Source organism: Euleptes europaea, chromosome 1 (assembly GCF_029931775.1).
Source record: "Euleptes europaea isolate rEulEur1 chromosome 1, rEulEur1.hap1, whole genome shotgun sequence".
In the NCBI taxonomy this organism is placed as follows: Eukaryota; Metazoa; Chordata; class Lepidosauria; order Squamata; family Sphaerodactylidae; genus Euleptes; species Euleptes europaea.
Window position 1 is genome coordinate 127589904 of NC_079312.1, and position 18340 is coordinate 127608243.

The 18340-nt window shown below is 45.1% G+C and overlaps 1 protein-coding gene across 1 annotated transcript in view; it reads right to left on the bottom strand.

Annotated features, from left to right (window-relative positions):
* MYO15B (myosin XVB) overlaps window positions 1–4716 on the bottom strand; it is a 78310-nt gene extending 73594 nt beyond the window's left edge. Inside the window, exons 1-5 of the mRNA XM_056848389.1 lie at window positions 4567–4716; window positions 4120–4245; window positions 2704–2781; window positions 1397–1545; window positions 572–617 (exon numbers count right to left, since the gene is read on the bottom strand). Of these exons, the coding sequence (XP_056704367.1) occupies window positions 572–617; window positions 1397–1545; window positions 2704–2781; window positions 4120–4245; window positions 4567–4716 (549 nt within the window). The remainder of the gene's footprint in view (window positions 1–571; window positions 618–1396; window positions 1546–2703; window positions 2782–4119; window positions 4246–4566) is intronic.
* Between the last annotated feature and the right edge of the window lie 13624 nt (window positions 4717–18340).

An 18340-nucleotide genomic window follows, 5' to 3' on the forward strand; every position in this document is an offset into this window, starting at 1 on the left:
TCTGACACTTCCTCTCTGACACTATAGAGGCTTCTGACCCAGCAAGTGAGGCTCCGTGGTTAATCCAATCCATGTGTTCTAACTCTGGACTGGAAGAAGGAGAAGAGGAAGAAGAGTTGGTTTTTATATGCCGACTTTCTCTACCACTTAAGGAAGAATCAAACCAGCTTACAATCACCTTCCCTTCCCCTCCCCACAACAGACACCCTGTGAGGTAGGTGGGGCTGAGAGAGCTGTGACTAGCCCAAGGTCACCCAGCTGGCTTCATGTGTAGGAGTAGGGAAACAAATCCAGTTCATCAGATTAGCCTCCGCCATTCATGTGGAGGAGTGGGGAATCAAACCCTGTTCTCCAGATCAGACTCCACCGCTCCAAACCACCGCTCTTAGCCACTACACCACGCTGGCTCTCATTAGGCTTTAGTTTAGGATCGAGTATGTATCTGGACCATGTTTATGGAGAATATGAACATTTCACTGACTTGCATAATGCAAGGGCAGGATCATCTTGACAATAATTCAAGGCACTTTCAACGATGGATCGCACCCTTCAAACTCAACAGCTTGCTTACCTTTTTGGAATTGGGCTTGATGCACCGAACAAAGAAAACGTGGCTCCTGTAAGGTGTAGGAAAAAAGTAGCAAAAACTAATCTCTGGATATTTTGTCTTCAGCCTTGACTTGTGAACTCTCTACATATACTGCAAAGACTCTGATATCAAGGTGAGAGGTGGGAAATAAGAAGAAATAGTTGCTTAAATACAGAAAAAATTGGTGCAGACCTTCGTGAGTGTCAGTTGCACACTGCCCCTAAAACACCCTAAGTATAGAGGGATGGCTGAGATCTGTGTCCCAACTCCACTGAACAGCCCTTCTTCTTCACACAGGAGCCATATCAAGATGGTAAGCACTCAGGCAAGTTAACAGTTCTTACATGCCTCCTGCAATTACATCCATCTCTTTTAACAGAGACATGAGATATGACTCCGCATGGCTTGTTGAGGGTGAGGAATTGAACATGAATGTTCAGAACTATAGTCAAGAGAGAGACTGTGGCTCAGGGGAAGAGGATCTGCTTGGCGTGCAGAAGGTCCCAGGTTCAATCCTCGGCACCTCCAGTTTTAAAAACCAGGTAGTAAGTGATGTGGAAGTCTCTGGAGAGCAGCTACCATTCAGAGTAGGTAATACCAACCTTGCTGGACCAATGGTCTGACTAAGTGGAAGGCAGCTTCAAGTGTTCAAGTGTTCTCATAATCCAAGTGTCTGTAGCCAGACATTTATTCCTCTCTTTGATCTCCCCTTTCCCTGTCTTTCCCTGTCTTCATGCTCTCACATTCCAAACACAGTATGTTAAGGTTGCCACAAAAAATGGTGGCAGCACCACTGGATTCCCTCACCTGTTCAGCTTAGCTGTGAGATCTTGCAAGGACTGCTGGAATCTGGATACTAGTGTGGAAGAACGATGCTTCGGCCCTTGGCCTCTATGTCCTGGCTTCCTCTGACTGACCTGCAGTTCCTTGACTCTCTGGGAAATGCTGCATACCAGCTTTGAAGAAGAACCAAAGAAAATCAAAACACATAAAGCTTAAAAATTAATCTGTTAATGTACTTGAAGAGCTGGCAAACGGGACCAGCTCTCTTTATCCTCCGCATCTAGCTAAGGGCTGGAAATCTAGTGGAAGGAAACAGGTTTGTTTCAAACTCCTCAGGCCAGCCCCATGGTCTAAAAGGTCATGGTGCATTAGAGTAGAATTATGTTCTTTACTTCAGGTGCCACTGGTCCAAAATGTCTTACAGAAAAGTAATCGGGATGCCTACAGATGGAACCTGTACAGAATTTGCATAGCTACGGACACTTGTTGTCAATATTATCCACACAGAGACAGGCTTATGTGGTTTTCCTGTTGCTGCTGTGGCTGCTGATACAAGGCAGCAGCAACAGGGCTTCCATCAGGCAGGTTCCCCCATAGTTTCCATGCCCCAGTCCCCACCCAGGCAGCAACCATTACCATTTCCCCAGGCCATCAGGGTTTTCCCCCCCCCATTTTTTAAATTAATTGACAATTTCACAGCATTATAACACTGTAACAATCTGTGTATCTGGTCCTCTCAATTTCCAGCTTTCGTTTTTTTTAAAGAAGTAAGTCTCTGTCCCCTTTCGATGCAAGGATATATCTTTCCCCTTACATCTCTGCAATGAAAGGGGTTAGAGACTTACATTTTCAGAGAACACAACACAAAGGTTGCCCTATCATTATAACAATATTCAATTGCTGGTAAAAAAAAAAAAAGCCCCCCTCTCCACGGCCACTGAGGGGACAGTGAAAATGGCTGCCATGGGGGCAGGACCAGGAAAATCTGATCTCCCCACCCACGTAGCAGCCACCCAGGCTGTCCTGTGATCTTTCCCAAAACTTTGCAGCAAAGAAGATCTGAGAGTTCAGGGATACCCTGGGTGGTGTACAAATGTATCACAATTCTGGAAGCGGGGTGGAATGGGGGGGACACACTAACCCAAAACCCTATTGGATCTTGGCAACTGAGCCTGGCGTGATTTGAAACTGGGTTGCATTTAGCTGACTTTTAATGTTTATATGCATAGAAAATGTCAGACATAGTTCTGTGTGGATTGCGAAACCTAAGGAAGAACCTACATGGCCCGTATGCCAGAGGCATAATAAGTAACCTACACCATTCACTGTACCTTTAGGTGGCTCTGGGAGAAGATCTCCAGGACTTCTGGTCGTAGTTGGTCATGGTTTTTATTCAGAAACTTGTGCACCTGTAAAGCCAAATTCCCCATTGCTTACACTGGTTTTTAAAAACTCAAGTTAATTGAACTTCTGAATCTTCTATCAATACAAGCCCTATGATGTCCATTACATTAACCTATAGAAATCCTTGAACGGGCCTGTTCTTGGTTTTGGGAGGCCTTGGGCAGACTGTGCCCAGGGACCCCCCCCCCATCTACTCACCACCAGGCCTCCCTCATGCCTCCCTTTCAGCATCCACATCCTGACCCCCTCTCCCAAGCACTCCCACTAGGCTTGCCAACCTCCAGGTGGTCTTCCATTATTACAACTGATCTCCAGGTGAGATCAATTCACCTGGAGAAAATGGCCACTTTGGAAGGTGGACTCTATGGCATTATACCCCATTGAAGTCTCTCCCCTCCTTAAACCCCACCTACCTCAGGCTCCACCCCCAAAATCTCCAGGTATTTCCCAACCCAGAGCTGGCAACCCTACCTCTCACTGCCCATGCTGAGTTGCCTGCACCACTCGGCATACCCACTCCTGGACAGCACTGGCCAGAGCATGCAGCTGAGAGTGATGGTGCCATGGTGACCGAAGCGCCACCCGTGTACACCTACATGATGCTGGGCAGCACGGGTGGGGAAGCACTTCGAGCAAACAGATGGGGAAGGTCATGAAAACAGGTGGTGGGGGAAAGGTGTAGGTGTGGGTCAGTGGCAGTGGGCCTCACAAGAAGCCCCAGGCCCTGGCATCTGCTCCATTTCAGGGTATGCTGGCACCAGCCCTGTCCTTGAAGACAGTTTCAGGTGGGTAGATGTTAGTCTGTAGTATGATAACAAAATTCAGGTCCAGTAGCACCTTAGAGACCAACAAGATTTTCCAGGATATAAGCTTTATACATTACTACTTGCTGTGTGTGGCTTGTGGTTGGTGAGTAAAGCATGGTGATGAAAAAAGCGTTGAGAGCCAGCGTGGTGTAGAGGATAAGAGTGGTGGTTTGGAGCGGTGGACTCTGATCTGGAGAACCCGATTTGATTCTCCACTCCTCCATGTGAGCGGCGGAGGCTAATCTGGTGAACTGGATTTGCTTCACCTACACATGAAGCCAGCTGGGTGACCTTGGGCTAGTCACACTCTCTCAGCCCCACCTACCTCACAGGGTGACTGTTGTGGGGAGGGGAAGGGAAGGTGATTGTAAGCCGGTTTGATTATTCCTTAAGTGGAAGAGAAAGTTGGCATATAAAAACCAACTCTTCTTCTTCTAAAACCAACCTTTGTCCCATCTAATTAAGTGAAACTGCGTCCCCTTAAGCACCAGACCTTGACAACTAGGAAAGAGATGGAATGCTCAAGGCCATGCATACCTGGTAGGTAACTGGTCCTGCATAATGTTGTACAGTGAAGACAGGCAGAGGCAACTTGGGCTTGGCATACCAAGGACTATTGGCATGATGATAATGGCACTTCTGCAGAAAGGTGTGGTCTGTGGCCTAGGTAGAAGATAAAACTCAGATGGACACTGAAATATTATTAAGCAGCCCTCTCCTTAATGGCACATGAAGGCCAAAGGAATCCTCAAACGAACAAAGCACCGAGGCCCTCTTGTAAAGCTGTTTCAGCGGGCTAAGATCTATTGCTAGCCAGGCATGGATGTGTCAACAAAACTCAACATACGAGGAACAATTTAACAAGAGAGGCCACCATGGAGAGGATCTACCTTGAGCAGGAGACTCCTGTTTCTAGCTGCAGGACACAAACTGACTCTATAGTCCATATGCAAGAATGAAAGGAAACTTTAATGCATTTCTGACCTGTGGCAGCAAAGTCTGATCATCCAGGATGTGCAAGATTCCATGGGGCTTTGCTGCAATCAAATCCACACAGGATGCCATAGATATCCTGGAAACAGGACTCCAGATGAGTTCTTCTTGTGTATACTCCTCCTTGTGGTCAGAGGGCATCCCAACAAAACCCCACCACAGCCATGAATTAAAAAAAAAATCAAGATTGATAGTAGTGTTTTAGTGCTCCCTGCATACAAAAGTACACCCAAAATAAATGTTCCCGACATCTGCTGTAACACACTGAAATGTATTTAGAAGACTTCTATCCCATACTCTTCAGAATCTGCCTAAGGCAGCTAACAGAAAACAAAACACTTAAAGTTAAGAACCAACGTTTTGCATTATGCCGTGTAAATGACAGGCAGCCAGTACAGATCTTTCATCATAGGGATGATATGACACCTGTGATTTGCTCAGAACAGTAATCTGACTGAGTCAGTTTGAACTAAGTAAAGTTTCCAGACAGTCTTCAAAGGCAGCACCACATAAAGTTCATTGCAGGAATCTAATGTGGATGCTATCAGATCATGGCTCACCATGGCTAAAACACACTTTTCAAGGAAAAGCTGCAGCTGGCATATCAGCCAAAGCTGGGAAAGGTGCTCTGTGCCATGGAGGGAAGCCAAGTCTCGAATGACTGGCCAGTATCCGGCGGCACCCCAAGCTATGAACCTCCTCTTTCTAGGGCAGTGCAACCCCCTCTGAAAAACCTGACTCCTCCCTCCTTGAGCAGTTTTACCAATAACTAATAACACCTCACCCTGACCTGGATGGCCCAGGCTAGCCTGATCTCATCAGATCTCAGAATCTAAGCAGGGTCAGTCCTGGTTAGTATTTGGATGGGAGACCACCAAGGAAGTCCAGGGTTGCTGTGCAGAGGAAGGCACTGGCAAACCACCTCTGTTAGTCTCTTGCCATAAAACCCACAAAAGGGGTCGCCATAAGTCGGCACTTGAAGGCACTTTACACACACACAATAACACCTCAACCGGCGTAGTGTAGTGGTTAAGAGCGATGGACTCTAATCTGGTTAATGGGGTTGGTTTCCCCACTCCTCCACATGAAGCCAGCTGGGTGATCCAGGGCTAGTCACAGTTCTCTCTGAACTCTCTCAGCCCCACCTACCTCACAAGGTGTCTGTTGTGGGGAGGGGAAGGGAAGGTGATTGTAAGCCGGTTTGATCTTCCTTAAGTGGTAGAGAAAGTCAGCATATAAAAAACAACTCTTCTTCTGCTTCTTCTTATGGGGATGGGGAGGGGAGGCTAGGAGCTCTATTCCTGGAACTCCTAGCATCAGTTCTACGTGAGCACTAAGACCTTATATATATGTGTGTGTGTGTGAAAAGATTGTATTAAGGGAATTACAGGCCTATCAAGGGTCTTATCAATCTGCCTTTTCATCACTAACCAGCATCTCGAAGGTGACTGAGTACAACGTTACTTTCTCTCTTACACTCATGGCAGCCTCGCGTTCACACATGCCTAGCATTTTAATTTTACCTCCTCTTGGGTGATGATTATCTGACTGAAGAACTGCTGGAGATGTTCATTGGCAAAGTTAATGCATAGTTGCTCCAGGCTGTTCACCCCAAGATCCTGTGAATACACAGAACCACACAAACTTCTTTCTAATTTCTAGCTCACACTACAAGTCAACCAGGCCATACATAAGAACTCATTATTTGCAGCAAATGTCAAGGAAATTACTATCCACCCTGCACAACTTCAATGTCTATTCCTCATGATAATAATCTCAGCTCTCAAATTCCCTCAATCTTCTCTTTGACAATGGCCACTCCTGAATCTCTCAGCTTGCTTTCTTGTCATTCAAATGAGTTTCCACTTTTGTATATATGGAAAAGCCTTCCAACATAAGAACATAAGAAAGGCCATGCTGGATCAGACCAAGGCCCATCAAGTGCAGCAGTTCGTACACACAGTGGAGAACCAGGTGCCTCTAGGAAGCCCACAAACAAGACGACTGCAGCAGCATTGTCCTGCCTGTGTTCTACAGCACCTAATATAATAGGCATGCTCCTCTGATCCTGGAGAGAATAGGTATGCATCATGACTAGTATCCATTTTTACTAGTAGCCATGAATATTCCTCTCCTCCATGAACATGTCCACTCCCCTCTTAAAGCCTTCCAAGTTGGCAGCCATCACCCCATCCTGAGGCAGGGAGTTCCACAATTTAACTATGCGTTGTGTGAAGAAATACTCCCTTTTGTCTGTTTCGAATCTCTCACCCACACATTCTAATATTATGAAAGAGGGAGAAAAGCTTCTCCCTGTCCACTTTCTCCATACCATGCATAATTTTATAGACCTCTATCATGTCTCCCCTTAACCGCCTTCTTTCCAAGCTAAACAGCCCTAAGCGTTTTAACCGCTCCTCATAGGGCAGTTGCTCCAGGCCCCTGATCATTTTGGTTGCTCTTTTCTGCACCTTCTCTAGCTCTGCAATGACTATCCAGCCAAACTCTTGCAAGTACACTAGCATAGGACAGAAGAATAAGCTCAGGAAGTGACCTCAAAGCCTTGTATGTCAACAATGCCAATACTGCTGTCCACTTCCACAGGGGCCAGCCACTCATTGATCTTCATCAGCAGCCAATCAAAGAGCAAGGAGTACAAATCCTTGGCAATAGCATCCCTGAATGCATAGGGGAGAGCAAACAAAAACAAAAAAAAGGAAAAAATTATGAAGATGAACAACCCACAAGCAACAAAAAGAGAAAGAGAAGCAACAAAGGTTTACCTGGCATCAATAGCACTTTCTACTGACAAAGGAGTCACTATCTGGTCATAGCATGTTTCCTGGGGAGAAAGAGACACTCTTTGTTTAGACAGGTGGGAACTTTTATATCCTCAAACAAAGAAGAAGCCTATGAGCGATTGAAAATGCTTAATTTAACAAAAATTTGTGATTGGAAGTCCTTGGCTGATTCAGAGATGCAACATATTTTTCTTCTTTGTGCATCCATCTTTGTATATTCAGGTGTTGATTATTTCATAACTTCAAGTGGTAGGGGAGGAATAACAGATACTGTACATGCACTTGTGGTAAGTGCCAATATTGCCTCAGTCTCTGAAGGCCTGAGATATTTATTTATCATTTTGTTATTAAGGAGAGCTGTCCTTTGTTAGCCAATTCACTATGTCTTTAAAAAGCTATCAGCAACCTTGATCCTTTTGTCAGCCTCCAAACCTTCACAAATTACTTGTGGGAGTTGGGATAAAACCATCAGTCTGTATCATCTTGGGGGGGGGTCTTACTTTTTCAAAAGCAGAAATGACTGACAAGGCCTATTAAAAGTCCAGCAATGGAATGGAGAGTGTAAATACCTTCACTACAATATACTGACCTTCGTACCTGCTTCAGGAAACACATTTTAACAAAAAAGCTTGAACAGTTTCAGTGCAATCGGGGGGGGGGGGGAGTGCATTAGGAGCCAACCAGCGGCTATGTTGGAATATCTCCGAGACATGCTGCTGAATTTCAGAGATGCGCTGGCGTAGTGCCCTGCTGCTGCTTCTGCGCCATGGCTGAGCACCAGTGATGCAACACTGCAGAGCCCTCCTAGAGCACTGTTGGCTCAAACTCTCTGTGCCGGTGGGGGAAGGGGCTGGCTCACGCTGGGCCCGGCAGGAGGTAGTCGGCTCCCTAAGATGCCCCAACCTGGGAACGCCCCCCAGAACTAGCAAAAACCAAAGCAGCATAACCATTAGGCGCCCATGCAACAGAAAAGGCAAAATCCCCCCCCACACACACACATACACAGTTGAGGTCCCCCTCACAAAGCCTGGAGTAGCACAGGATGCTGACTATGGCCACAGCCAATCACACCCCTCCCCAGTGGTGGAAGAAGAAGAGTTGGTTTTTATATGCCAACTTTCTCTAGCACTTACGGAAGAATCAAACCGGCTTACAATCATCTTTCCCTTCCCCTCCCCACAATACCCTGTGAGGTAGGTGGGGCTGAGAGAGTGTGGCTAGCCCAAGGTCACCCAGCTGGCTTCATGTGTAGGAGTGGGGAAACAAACCCAGTTCACCAGATTATAGTCTGCAGCTCATGTGGAGGAGTGGGGAATCAAACCCAGTTCTCCAGATCAGAGTCCACCGCTCCAAACCACCGCTCTTAACCACTACACCACACTGCCCATACCCCCAGCCCTGCACCCAGTCACAGCTCCCCCTAGAATGACACAAACCTGAGCCAGGATGCCCCGTCGCTCAGATGATAGGGCATGCAGCACTGGACTCTTGTCTTTGAGGTCCCTGGCATGCTTAGAGCACACAGGGCTTTACGATGGTGAGAAATGCACAGTGAGGGCACTTAGCACCCCATGGGAGGAACTGAGCACTTACACCCAAGTGGGAGCGCAAAACTCCACACATTAGTAATATGTCCCATTTCAGAACCCTTAGAGGAGGTACCCCATCCCTGAAGGAGCAGGTTTCCATCAAATCTAGCTCGGCCCTAAGAGCCTCATAAATAACATGCTTGAAAATCAAAAGCTACCCTGCCCACAGTGCCCAATTTCTCTTGAGCTGATCACCACCTATATTCACACCAAATAATTTGTTTGCAATTTTAAGGGTACTTGGGTCAGTGCCGTGGGCTGCGCTCATCATCACAAAGGCAGCTGGGCAGTAGCTGCTATCAGCTGTTTGGAGAGAGCAGTTTACTCAACCTTTCATTTCAATTTAGGAGGCTGGGGAAATCACAGCTCCCATGAGTCCTGGCAGGAAGTCATGCTAGGGAAGAGTAACTTACTGGAGTAATTTACAGGAAAGAAAGGTTCAGGTCTGAGCCCAACTTCTATTTAAAAAGTTTTCCCCTGCAACGTGTTACTTCCCTGCCCTTTTCAGGAAGGCGAGGTTGGTGGCTTGGGGAGGGAGGAACCAGCAGGAAGAGAGGGGACACCTGTCTCGTGTGCACACATGCACATTTTATGAGTCTCCTGTCCAAACATTTTCGAGAGTCCGACAGGGACCCTTACAAAAACGTGAGGCATTTCGCGGGGAGATGCAGGGATGTTTGCTTATCCTCTTCTAACATCGCACCACGACACAACCAGCATTACTCAGCCATGAATACGCTGTGGAGGGAAAAGACTTAGGTAAGAAAGTGAGTGGCAGAAACAAGGGGAAAAGGCTATTTGAGTTACTCACTGTGACACGGTGGGTAATGGCCCTTTGAAGGAGATCTGCTGAGATATGCAACAAATTGGCCACAATTTGGATTTCTGTTTCACTGGGGATCACTGCAAGCTCAAAGGATTCTTTCTGTTCGGTGCATGTATACGAAAGAGAGAGAATGAAGAGATTACTTGTGGCAAACATGAAATCCTAAGTCATCCGACCAAAAGGGAACAATGGCACTGTACACTGCTTATTGTTATATAGGGATGGTATACCGTAAGGGTAAAACTCAAGAGATTTTGCTTTGGTTGGTTTTAAGAGCTGTTCCTTTCACCTCCTTGACATATTTAGTAGCCGGGTTCTGGCTCAAAGGTCGTACACAGATTGGATTTTCTATTGAGGTTCTCTACTGAAGCAGACAGGCTTTAACGGGTAAAGCCAGAGAAACTGACAGCTAAAAACTGATGGCTTATATCCAGACTGCATGTTATGTTTTTTGGCAAGCCAGGTCAGAGTTCCCCAGAGCCGGCTCACTTTCCTCGCAGTAACACAGCAGCAGGGAGCGTCCTTTTGAAATGGCAGGAGCCCAGTTCTGCCTGGAACTGCGGTGTCAGGGAAGGAGGGGCTGCTGCCTCCCCCTGTGGACCATTTTCCTTCGCTGAAATGGCCTGATTGGGAGTTATGTATGTAACCGGGGCTGCATGTGGAACATTCTGAGCATGTGCAGCTCCAAGGTTATGCAAATAACTCCCTGCTGAGGCCATTTTGGCTAGGGAAAATGGCGTGGAGGGGAACGCAGGAGCTTCTCCTTCCTGATGCCATGGGTCCAAGATGAATCAGGCTCCTGCTGTTTTTAAAACGACACTTCTCTTAGCTGCTGTGTGGCTTGGTTCTGGGGAACCCCAACCCGACTCACCAAAGAACATAAAAACAGAAGGAGAAGAGTTGGTTTTTATATGCCGATTTTCTCTACCTTTTAAGGAGAACCAAACCGGCCTACAATATCCTTCCCTTCCTCTCCCCACAACAGACACCTTGTGGGGTAGGTGGGGCTGAGAGAGCTCGAAGAGAACTGTGACTAGCCCAAGGTCACCCAGCAGGCTTCCTGTGTAGGAGTGAGGAAACAAACCCCGTTCACCAGATTAGAGTCCGCAGTTCATGTGGAGGAGTGGGGAATCGAACCTGGTTCTCTAGATTAGAGTTCATGGCTCCTAACTGACTCTCTAAAGTGTAATTTGGCCCTTATTTGGGTGTAGAAGTGACTGAAGAGCCAGCTCTGCCCTTCTCTGACATAACCAGGAAAGGAATAAATTTGGATCAAATGAAAAATACTGAAGGATGATTCCCACTGACTTGGGAGGCTTTGACAATAACACCTTGAATGAGTAAAAATGCAACATACTTCACATGAGGTAAAACAGATGTTTCCCAGCTGTAGAATACCAGCAAGCACTGCCCAGATGGAGGTCAGCTGGTCATCAGAGAGGCCTAGCACCCGGAGAGCCTTAATCAGGACCAGAAAATCTTGATCATCTTGCTTTCCTGAAAGCTTGCACACTCTGCCCTATGAAAAAGCAACACAGATCCAAAGATAGGAATGAGCAAGCATTATGTACCTTTCTCTCGGCAGCCTGTAGCCCCTCACTGCCAAAATCCAAAGCCAAATTTCAACGTACATTCACAGGGAGAACCAAGGAGGCCAATATATGCCACAGTGTAGAAACCAAGGTCAAGGAAAGATGCTGAGAATGTTTTTCACTAGAAAGTATCACAATGTTGTCATGTGAGGACTGCCAAAACCCAAGCCAGTGTGGATTGGATTAAATGGAAGCATTCAAGAAGGGAGTTGACCTAAACTCTTCTCCGATGATCAGGACAACCTCACAAGCAAAATGCGCTACTGGATAATGCTGCAGTGACAACGGAGAACCAAGTAAAATTACCTCTTTTTCCCTCTTCTGCTTATGGCTTGTATCTGTGGAAAAGAGAGAAGGAGAGGATTTTACCTGATTCGCCATCATTGTTGCGGCTCCCCCAACCCATTCCATTTTCAAGGCTCCCACAACCACCCAAGATGTGTTGCAGGATAAAAGGCAGGCTGCCAGGGCTCTGACTTGGTATAAGGCAGCTTTATGTGTTCACATGGCCTACTGCTCCTCAAGGAGCTATGTTGCTTGTCCTCTCAACAGCAAATTGAGCTCCAGATCTTCCTTCTTTTGCACTATTAGGGAACAATTATCCCAAAAGGAAGGGATTTACAGACCAATGCAGATTGCTTTATAGCTGTTTGTATTAATTAATGTACAAGTAGAGTAACTCTGAGACATAACATAAGGGATTTCCATCATTCTAAGCATATGAAAATTATTCCAGATGACTGGTCACTAGTATAATGGACAATATTGGTGGAGACCGAGCCCTCCCTTGTTTTTAAAGCAAACAGAGCCACACTGCGGGATTCAAATTAGTTGATTTGGGTTTAGTACGAAACAGACCTTGCACTCCAAAGTAAAATAAATACCAAGTACTTCTTGAAGACAGATTTATAGAAGGAACATTCTAATAAATACAGATGTAAGTAATTCTACTTTCCAGTCTCCACATCTACAGAGTTTTCTATATAAACACAAGTGAGAATAAGTGAATTAAAACCAGAAATAATATATTTTCAAAAACATACCAGAATTGGAAGTGGCAAGGCCAAAGCAGCAAATCAAAAGCTTTGTATCACATTCATTTCTTATTGCGCTGTAAGATCATAAGTTCTTCTTTTCATTTATTATCAGGCAGCCTCAGCTCTGATTGACTTAGATTAAAGGCCAGTTTCAGATACATAGATGAACTTAGCTTGTTCTCATATTTATTTCATTTATTTATTTAGAAAATGTACCATATATGCTGCCTTTCCAGAGACCTGTTCGCACTCCTCGTGTGACTAGCCCAGGGGTGGGGAACCTTTTTTCTGCCAAGGGCCATTTGGATATTTATAACATCATTCGTGGGCCATACAAAACTTATCAACTTAAAAATTAGCCTGCTATATTTGGTCAAACATTTAGCCAAGAGGCATGATTGGAGACAGCTCCGAGTGTCTGCCACATAGAGTGACTCGCTTTTGAGCTCTGCCGTCCCCAGCTGGGCCCAAGAGATTCAGGCAGGGCAGCATCCTTCTGAGCTAGAGATCTGCCAGGACCCCTGCAGGGCCAGACCAAATGATTTCGCAGGCCTAATACGGCCCCTGGACCTGATGTTCCCCACCCCTGGACTAGCCCAAGGTCACCCAGCTCGTTTCATGTGTAGGAGTGGGGAAACAAATCCAGTTCACCAGATTAGCCTCCGCCGCTCATGTGGAGGAGTAGGGAATCAAACCCGGTTCTCTAGATCAGAGTACACCGCTCCAACCACCGATCTTAACCACTACACCATGTTTTAACTGAAGTACAGAGATATCCTTTGTATTTAAAAGCTCTATTTTCCACCACCTTTGACTTGGATCCACCAGAGCATTTCTGTGGCTGGATTTCCATCAGCGGAGCTTGACGTTTCTCGCCTCCATCCTCCCACTGCAGCCCAGAACGCCCCCATGAAAGGCTGCTCCTGGGGGAAGGGGAGTCCTTCAATATACTGTTTGGTAACAAGACAAGCACAGCAGTGGTAAGCCACATCTCTGAAGACACCCATTCACTTGCCTGGTTTAGGTAAAAATAAGTCTCAGCCTCCTGCAGATAAAGTTCTTCTTTCTGTCCTATTGACAGGCCAGCCAGGAGCTCGTAAAACACATTGAAGCTTCTTTCCCCACGGCCCTAAAAAAAAACAAAAAGGCAGCTTATTCTTGCTGTCCAGCCTATTCCATGGCTCAGTAGCATAACAAACTGAGGAAGGAGATGTTGCTTGTGAAACAAAATAAGGTGTTCTCTGCCAGTAGTTTTCTCTGCTTCACAATAGCTGCCATGGACAGTGGAGGGGACTGAAGTTTGTCCAAACTCCTTTGATTTAAAAAAAAAGTTAACCCATGGTTACAGACCACTAAATGCCCATTTGTCTTTCTGTTCCATTGTTAAGGAACTCCATATGAAGCTATCTCATAATGAATCAGACCATCAGTATCTCAAGGCCAATACTGGCTACTCAGACTAGCAGTGGCTCTGCAGGGTCTAAGGTAGAGGTCTTTCACATCACCTACTTACTGCCAGGTCCTTTTTAATTGGAGATGCCAGGGACTGAACCTGGGACCTTCTTCCACTGAGCCACAGCCCCTCCCCTTCAGATTTTTACAGGTGCTTTAGCAGGTGAGGCATCCTCCTGTTTAGAGATGTAGAGTTTTCTCACAGTGGGAGCAGTCAGCTAATGTCTAGGCCAAACTCATGCTTTTACAAATCACTCATTAGTGTGCCCCACATCCCAGTCCTCTTTCCTACATGTATGTCACAATCAACAAACAATGTGGATTTGCAATTCACAGATTTCGGATTTCTCAGAGCAGAATTCTGTACATACAGACATACAAAAGGAGCACTCACCTGGCATGCAAGAATGCTGGCTCTTACCTGAAAAACAACTCTAGACTTTTCCAAAACATACTGAGAGACTGACATGCCCACCATGAGTCCGCTTTGAGAGACAGAAATTGGTATAAGTTGGGTCAGTTTAACTCACACCCTGACTATGGACTTCATACAGGGAGCCAGGAAGAGGGTTTAGTAGCATTCATAAGCAAAAGATGAGAACTGAGATACAGGTCTGCAACTAAATGCAATCTGTAGAGCAGTGAAGGGCTATGATAAAATGTTTGATGGTCTTTTGATCCAGTTTGAAGAATATTGCAAATTGATATCTGAATCCATATTTGGAAGCTTAAAGTGATGGAATTTTTGAGCCCTTTCTATGAGCCAAGGAAGCTAGATCTCATATCCCCCCACAATTGTTTGAAATATAATCAACACTGGATCTATGTCAGTCTATCCAAATGGTGATTTCTGTAGACTGGTCTGGTTACTTCCTCATGGTTTTCAGCAAAGACTGCTTCAGATACATCTTCACCATCCAGCATCATTCAAACAGGACTCTCATTAGGCACTGTTTCTGAGAACAGCACAGCCACATGCTACAGACAGGCTGAAATCTTTTTTGGTACATAGCTATGGATGATTTTCCCTACTCAGAAGAAAGGACATGACATACATCCCTAGGTGACTACCCCCAAGATATGACACCCAGAAGTACATAGCTCTTCTGGACGCAGCAAATTTATTTAGCTATCGTGTTAATCTGATAGACTTACCCTCCATTACTGTATTCAATAACTGATTTCCCTTCTTTACTCACTGTCTCAGATGGACATGCAAGAATTTCCCAAAACGGCTAGAGTTGTCGTTTAAGATGGTCTTCGCATTGCCAAAGCTTTCCAGGATTGGTAGCACATCGCATGACTTTAAGGGAAAGGGAGATGTTGTTATTCCTGAAAAATATTTTTTCCTAGAATAAATGATGCTAAGGGGATGGAAGCAATTTATAACTCAGATCAACCTCAGTTTTTAGTGATGATGATGCTATAATGGATAATATTTGGGTTTAAATGGCAGCAGTGACTGTTATAATTATCATCAGAGAAATATTAGCTGTAAAGACAGATAAATGAAAGGATGAGAGAAACTCTTGTGAGCATTTCTCAAAATTGTTGACACATCATTTATATCCTCTGTGTGTGTGTGTGTGTGTGTGTTAAGTGCCGTCAAATTGCTTCTGACTCATGGCGACTCTATGAATGAAAATCCTCCAAAATGTCTTATCCTTGACAGCCTTGCTCAGATAAATGAAAGGATGAGAGAAACTCTTGTGAGCATTTCTCAAAATTGTTGACACATCATTTATATCCTCTGTGTGTGTGTGTGTGTGTGTGTTAAGTGCCGTCAAATTGCTTCTGACTCATGGCGACTCTATGAATGAAAATCCTCCAAAATGTCTTATCCTTGACAGCCTTGCTCAGATCTTGCAAATTGAGCGCTGTGGCTTCCTTTATTGAGTCAGTCCATCTCTTGTTGGGTCTTCCTCTTTTCCTGCTGCCCTCAACTTTTCCTAGCATGACTGTCTTTTCCAGTGACTCTTGTCGTCTCATGATGTGACCAAAATACGATAGCCTCAGTTTAGTCATTTTAGTTTCTAGGGTCAGTTCAGGCTTGATTTGATCTTTAACCCACTGCTGTTGTTGTTGTTTTTTTGGCAGTCCACGGTATCCACAACACTCTCCTCCAACACCACATTTCAAAGGAATCTATTTTCTTCCTATCAGCTTTCTTCACTGTCCAGCTTTCACACCCATACATAGTAATAGGAAATACGATTGCATAAATTAATCTAGTCTTGGTGGCCAGTGACACATCCTTACACTTCAAAATCTTTTCTAGCTCCTTCATGGCTGCCCTTCCTAGTCTCAGTCAACTTCTGATTTCTTGGCTGCAGTCTCCCTTTTGGTTGATGATGGATCCTAGGAATAGAAAGTCTTGAACAATTTCAATTTCCTTATTGTCAGCCTTAAAGTTGTGTAAATCTCCTGTAGTCATTACTTTTGTTTTCTTGATGTTCATCTGTAGTCCTGCTTTGGCACTTTCTCTTTAACTTTCAGCAATAGTCGTTTCAAATCTTCACTATACTCTTGTGAGCATTTCTCAAAATTGTTGACACATCATTTATAAACTGACACTTTCAATTTACTAGGAACATTCAGAGTCCTTCTAATGTTTGCCCTCATCAGCATTTCACACATAGATAACGTAACAGATAGTGATTTGTCTGAGGCTACACAATAAGTTTGTCCCGGAGGTGAGATCCAAACCTAATCCAAGCTTAAAGTCTCAATCCATTGAGCCACACATTGTTGCTAGCCCCCTCCTCCCTTCTTCTGTATCATCAGATCTTGGCCTCCCCTTCACTTTTTCCCTGTCCTCTTCCTTGGACCTTAGTTCTAAACACACCATGTGGTAGTAACCCCAGTTGATATCAGTGTGGTCTATTCTCACATCATGAATGTATAGTGAATTGTACACTTGTTGGGGGCAAGGATTATATCAGTTCAGTGTGATGAACAGAATCAAGCATATCGCCAGTGTCAAATAAAGGTACATTCATTAACTACGGTATGATAAAAAGATACCTGTTTCTTGCCATAGCTGTCCTGCCGCTGGTACAACCTGGACAAGTACAGGACAACTGCTTTGGCAGCTTCAGTCTTCCCTGAGCCACTGTGTCCACTGCAGTAGGAAACATTAAAAGGGAAAAAATCCCAGGACAAGCACTGTTATTTAGGTTGACAGACCAGTAATCATCTACCAGCACACTGTAGCACAGTGGCCCTGCTAAAAAGAGCAGCTTAACTCATAATGAGATTAATTCATAAGCTGAAACAAAGGAGCAGTGTGCTAGTTTAATTGCAACGCAATAATGCTCCAGGAACTCTTTCCTCTAGGGATGATGGGTTCCTCCATAAATTATACTAAAGAGGCCAAGTATAAGCAGTTTTTTCCTCCCATGTATGATGTTCTTCTGCACAAGGTCCTAAGTTAGGATGTATATTTGAGGAGATGGACAACAAGTAACTCCTTTCTTCCTAATGGTGTAGTGGTTAAGAGTGGTGGTTTGGATCGGTGGACTCTAATCTGGAGAACAGGGTTTGATTCCCCATTCCTACACATGAGCGGTGGAGGCTAATCTGCTGAACTGGATTTATTTCCCCACTCCCACACATGAAGCCAGCTGGGTGACCATGGGCTTGTCACAATTCTCTTAGAGCTCTCTCAGCCCCACCTACCTCACAGGGTGTTTGTTGGGGGGAGGGGAAGGGAAGGTGATGGTAAGCCAGTTTGGTTCTTCCTTAAGTGGTAGAGAAAGTCAGCATATAAAAAACCAACTCTTCTTCTCTTCTAGACCAAGGAAAGTATCTCCTAGCTGGATTGCCAAAGAGGAGTTCTGATGTCCCCCCAACTCACCCACACATTGTATAGGTACTAGTTAGCTGCTAACGCAGCAAGATCACTAAAGAGAGAGAATGCCTGAGGAATAGATTCAAAGCTTTTCTTCCCCCCAAGGCGTAGGTACTAGGGAGCGAAGCAGTGGCTTTAATGACACTTGTGTCTCTCCACAAAGTCAGTGGTGAAGAAGCAAGACAGAAGAACTCTCAGAAGAGCTGGCTTTTCTCTCTTACCTGATGACAATACACTGCTCTTGCTCAGAGCTCTGAGAGAAGGTGTACGCCATTTCTGTGATGGCAAAAATATGTCTAGACAAGCAGAAAAAAGAAAATTCCACTTCATTACTTGGGCCTCCCAAATTTTCAGCTTGTATCAAAGTTATTCCCGATCCATTTGAATTAAAAATCAGCATCAGCAACAATATCCTGACTGACAGATAATTTTGCAAATACATTATTGGTTGTAGGAAGCGGGGTTGATGGAGGGGCAAGGCGGGGATATCTGTGAGGACATTGTAATGGATATAGTTCCTATATTCCAATGGTGAGACTGAAGTGTACAGATAAGCCTTTAATTCTTCTTGTTTCCACGGAGGGGCCATGGCTCAGTGCTAGAGCATCTGCTTGGAAT